This window comes from Branchiostoma floridae, chromosome 4, assembly GCF_000003815.2.
Source record: "Branchiostoma floridae strain S238N-H82 chromosome 4, Bfl_VNyyK, whole genome shotgun sequence".
Lineage (NCBI taxonomy): Eukaryota > Metazoa > Chordata > Leptocardii > Amphioxiformes > Branchiostomatidae > Branchiostoma > Branchiostoma floridae.
Window position 1 is genome coordinate 25,042,963 of NC_049982.1, and position 5,262 is coordinate 25,048,224.

The following is a 5,262-nucleotide window of genomic DNA, read 5'->3' on the forward strand; positions in this document are numbered from 1 at the left end:
CGCCTGTGTGTGTGCTCGTGTGTGTGTGTGCGCGCGCGCGCGTGTGTGCGTGTGTCTCTGTGTGTGTGTGTTTGTGTATGTGAGCGTTAGTTTAGTTAGTGTAATGTGTTTGTGTATTTAGTACGTGGTAATAAGTCGAAACATAATTTATATCTTATCAAATATTTAGCCTCCTAACGGCTAGCTGCGGTACTGCACATACGTTTCGTTGGCGTACTAGTATTCGCTAATATCATAATGTTTGTGTGCACCTTTGTGTTCCTCTCAGATCGTGCCATATGACAAGCAGGCTGACGTGTTCTCCATCGACCACCACGACCACAACTGCGTCATCACGCTTGCGCAGTTCTACTCCGAGAGGGTGGGCAGGTTCATGTGGATCAACGACCGGGGGGAGGTGCGGTGTGACGGGGACGTGAACGACAATAGAAGTAAGGGGTTGTCTTGAGTTGTTGTATTGGTGGTGTTTCTTCTTGGGGGTAGGGGGTCTTACAAGCAGATACATTACTTCGATATGACATCAATTCTCATAATTCCACCCGGTGCCATAATACTATCACGTCATAAAAACATTTTTGTATAGGCCTTCTCAAGATTGTCTTGAACACCTAAATATCTGAAGTGTATAAATCACAGAGTTACTGATGCTGCATTGGTACATCTCTTTGATTTTTTTTTCAAATTCACCTATTCCTCTCATGTGGCGGTGTTATGGCATTTGGTGGAATAATGAGAGTTGATGCTACATGTTTTGCATAAGCCATCAAAGGTTTGAGGTATGTCAGTCCTGTATTGTGTTCACTGGCATCTTTTGAACGTCATTTTTTTAATTTGTGAGGTCATGCAGATTGCAGAAGCTATTTTGTTTCCGGTTCCGGTTGTTGATATCATATATGCGCCAAAGTCCATGGCCAGTGTCTTTACTTTTAGGTATTTGAGGATTTGAAACTTTGATGATACAACAAATATTATAATTAAGTACATATGTACTTCAAAGCAGGGCACTGAGTCATGTATAGCTTATTTCCCAATATCTGCTTTAAAGAATATGTATGGCAAATAATAATATTTACGTTGTCGGTCTACATGTACGACCACTGTTGAACGCAGTGTATTTATGATTCCTCATATTATATCTGTAATGTCTTTCCTTTCATCGAACAATATTTCCATCTTTGCTTATTCTAGCCTTCTTCAATTACTACGTGGGAGAAAACGAAATCGTCCGGTTTGTAGCCAGAGGAGGAAAGTACCGGAACTTCGCCATTTCCCTGACAAATGGAGAGTTACGCCCTTTCCATGTAAGTTTGAATCTTTAACTTCAATTTTCGTCCCCTTCGTATATTTTGTTTGTTTGTTTGTTTGTTTATTTCATGGCTCCCTAGGTTAGTGAACGTATCATTGAGTGACTCAATCTGGGAGCGACTACACCAATTTTTACACGTGACTTTTCTGGCACACGCACGTGACTACCGTGACTCTCTCACGTGACTATTCTGGCGCAATCACGTGACTTCTCTGACACATGCACGTGACTACTCTGACACATAAACACACACGTGACTATCTTAAACAGGCAAATGACTACTCTGACACAAGCACATGATTACTGTGACTCTCTCACGTGACTACTATGGCTACTATGAAACACGCACGTGACTGCCGTGTCTCAGGAAACCATTTCTACTATTACTCTTAGTAGTCTTTACATTTTTTTATCTCCTATGCTGCATTTTCTGTCAAAACCGACCCTTTAAATTTGTTTTGCACCATCTACACAGACTGCAGAGCCCCCCAACTCGGACATGGGAGACCCGTCCACCCAGTTCGTCCGTTCGAGAGGCAGTGACTTCGACGGGCAGCTAGTGAAGTACCAGTCCAAGATAGACAGCAACCGCTACCTAGCTTTCGATCAACAAGGCAACCCGCAACCGCTGGGCTTTTCCAACAATGCTGTAACTGCGGGGGAGTTCATTTGTTGGAACGTTGCAGTAGAGAGGGAAACGGCTCTGTAAAACTTACAAATGGAAACTGAAGTTTTTTCACACAACCAAAACCATTTTTTACGTTTTTGTCAGTTCTTCTGCAACATTCCTCAGGGCATTTAAAATCCACTTCAGTCATGATTGGATGGGGATTTGAGGGGTTATACAAACTTAGCCAGGTTTTGGGCCGCATTTTTCTTGCCACTCCGCCACCTAGCGGTGACAAGAATAAGTCGTAACTGTTACAATCATTGTTGCATTGATTGAGGAAGGTGAAATAACCAAAACGTAGTGCGGATACAATTGTAACAACAATTTTGGTCATGTAAAAATAATTGATATCCATATTAAAAGAAACGGCATATAGAAATTGCAAATATGTAGCTTTGACTGCATTTAATCTTCTTGATTTTTTTGTAAAAGGTATCATTCGTTTTGGTTGGTGGCTATATGTTTGTGTACTATACAAAATCTGTCACAGATGGTAACTGTCGGGCCTGGCCGCTAGTAGCGCTATATTTAGTCAGGCTAGTAAGTTATTGGCATATTCTATTTAGATGTTATGACACAATAACGAAATTGTAATGGGATAGATCATGTATGTAATACTACAAACTGCCACTGATTTATAGCCTGTCAAAAATACTTATAGTAAGTAACTGCGCGTGATTGTATCTGGCTTTGATCCGAATCTGTATGTACGCAGACTTTGTACCAACATATCATAAAATAGTTTTGTACGTATACATTACGTATGGTCCTTAGATTTTACACCTTAAAATGTTTCTGTACTGATTTCAAGGAATAGATTTTTTCCTGTTAAGGCATGGATTTGATACAGACAAGGAGGATTGAAAAACGTTGGGAACAAGCTTTCATTGTCTCTTACCCATGTTACAAAAAACAGGAGACGAGATTTGTCGATAAATTGTATTTGTTTTAAATCAAGTCCATCATTTTACAGGTTTGCAACATATAGTTTCTTTTAAGACGTATTTTTCTACATTAAAAAGCGTTTTGAATGGTGACTTGTGCCCAGTATCCGTAGCTTTGATTGATGATTACATTTTAAACCTTCAAGATATACGACATGATAGTCCTTAGAATTGTTGATTTCTCAAAAGTTCTAAATGTTTTCATACTTTTTTTCATGCGGTATGAATGGAAACATACTAACAAGCGTCTAATTTGCATGATAATACAAAATAGCAGAACTTCATGTGTAATTCTGAGATGAACATGACCATGCATCAGGCATAACGTACTGAATGAAAAGTTAATTCCTTTTACAGTTCTTGATATTTTACATCATGTATCAAATATATCTGACTTATGTGTATATCATTTATATATGTTTCTATGTAACGTTAACAACAATACATAAACAATACATGAATTTTGTCTTAAATGTGGTAATAAACGTGTTAACATCGATTTAAATTTGAGTCAAAGCATTCATTGAGTAAATCTCTGGCTAGCAACACGAACAATTTTACAAGTTTCTACTATATACACTAACGTGTATTACAATCTTATGAAATTACAAAGATGCCTCTGCTGGTTTGTCTGAAAACATTATTTCAAATCCAGTCTATCACGCAAGAGGCATCACAATTTCTATACATTTGTTCATTCACGACTTTGCCAGGTGTCGGCATGTCACACCCTCGTCTGCATACTTTGTTAATATTTATTCTGTTAATAGTTTTATCAAGTTAAGTTAGGCAAAAGGTTTCTCCAACACAACAAGAGTAAATACCTAGGTAACGTTTCGGTGGACCGCCTGCGCTGCGCATGCCACCTTACTGAGGGCGATATTGACTGGTTCTGCTAGGTGTCGCTGCTGAAGTGTATGGAAGAGCGCGGTTCCAAAGATAACAGATCATAACAAACAGACTATGTATACAAGATACTAATAGTATGTACCTTGTAATAAGAGATTCAACAAAGTATACACAAGGAAGACGTAGCACATTTGGAACTAGAAGAAGACAAAAAGGAAAGACAAGAGAGCACAAGACGGTCAAACCGAAAAGGATCTAGATGAACTGGACAAAATCAATGGTGACAGGCCACATCACAAGAACTTTAATAAAGCGGATTGGGGTATAGACAGTATTTGTTAGCTCAAAGATGCTATATGGATTTTTAAAAAAATGTCTGCTCAGTCATGAACCGGAATGATGGGAGCTACTCCTACAAGATGGACTGCATTCTTCATAATGCAGCAGCGACGTCTAGCTGTTACGTGAAGTAGAACAGTTTCACCGAGGCGGAAGGTTGGCAGTCCATCGAAACGTCAGCTAGTACTTGTTTGTATTACAGAAACCTTTTCATGCAGTTCTTTGTAGAAAGTGTGTAGCCTTCAGGTGCAGTATATAGTGTATCTATCAAATCCAATCCGTGATAAAGCAGATCTGGATTGAAATCATCACAATAAAAAAAAAACTCCCCTACACTATTTTAAATGGTATAGCTTGTTCAAATTAGTCACATGACAAGCAACAAGCGTATGTGACCTGGAAATTTGGCGTAGGTGCAGTAGGTGTTCTGTTTAAACGTTAAATTTGCATCTTGCAATTGAGAATGTGTCAGCGGATTTCAGCTGCCGGAATAACGTCCATACATAGTTTACCCGGGCGAGGATACGTGCAAATGGAGGCCAGTGGACGGGAACAGTTACTGTATTAAAAGTTCACCAGGACTTTGTAAAGTTCACCAGGACTTTGTAACGTCTGTCGACAGGGTACCTGTAACGGCTTTTACAATGGCGGATGAATGCAATGAGCTGCGTACTCGCTTTTTAAAACCCGGAACTTAACTAGCTACAAATCTTGGCGGTCTGTGCCAGTTTCATGACATCGTGCAAGCATAATCTGGGTTCAAGTAAGTCATTTGGGGCAAGTAAAATATAATATTGTTCCATCAAGGTAAGTTCTTATGATTATCAACAGATCATTTAACAAAGAGTTAGCATTTGCAAACAAAACATTTGACCGAATATGTAATATATATCCTAATTCTAGCAATAAACCTTTCATTACAAATGCAATGGTCTGCAATTTGTGGTTTTTAAAGACTCTAGTTTGTTTGATTCAGAAAAGAATGCCTTATCGCTATCTTGTAACTTCTGATTAATGATCTGTGCCTCATTAATGATTCACTCACTCCCGATATAACGTTCCTGCTTCAAGTAGCTTAGACAGAGTCCTCTGTAGCCACGTTCATGGAGTTCTTGTCCCCACACTGAACATTCTGACACTCTGTGAAGTTGTAG

General features: G+C 39.1%; 1 protein-coding gene across 1 annotated transcript in view; it reads left to right on the forward strand.

The window, feature by feature from the left end:
- Window positions 1-3,425, forward strand: part of LOC118413417 — a 7,521-nt gene extending 4,096 nt beyond the window's left edge. Inside the window, exons 2-4 of the mRNA XM_035816785.1 lie at window positions 269-431; window positions 1,189-1,301; window positions 1,782-3,425. Of these exons, the coding sequence (XP_035672678.1) occupies window positions 269-431; window positions 1,189-1,301; window positions 1,782-2,015 (510 nt within the window). The 3' untranslated portion in view covers window positions 2,016-3,425. The remainder of the gene's footprint in view (window positions 1-268; window positions 432-1,188; window positions 1,302-1,781) is intronic.
- Window positions 3,426-5,262: the final 1,837 nt, after the last annotated feature.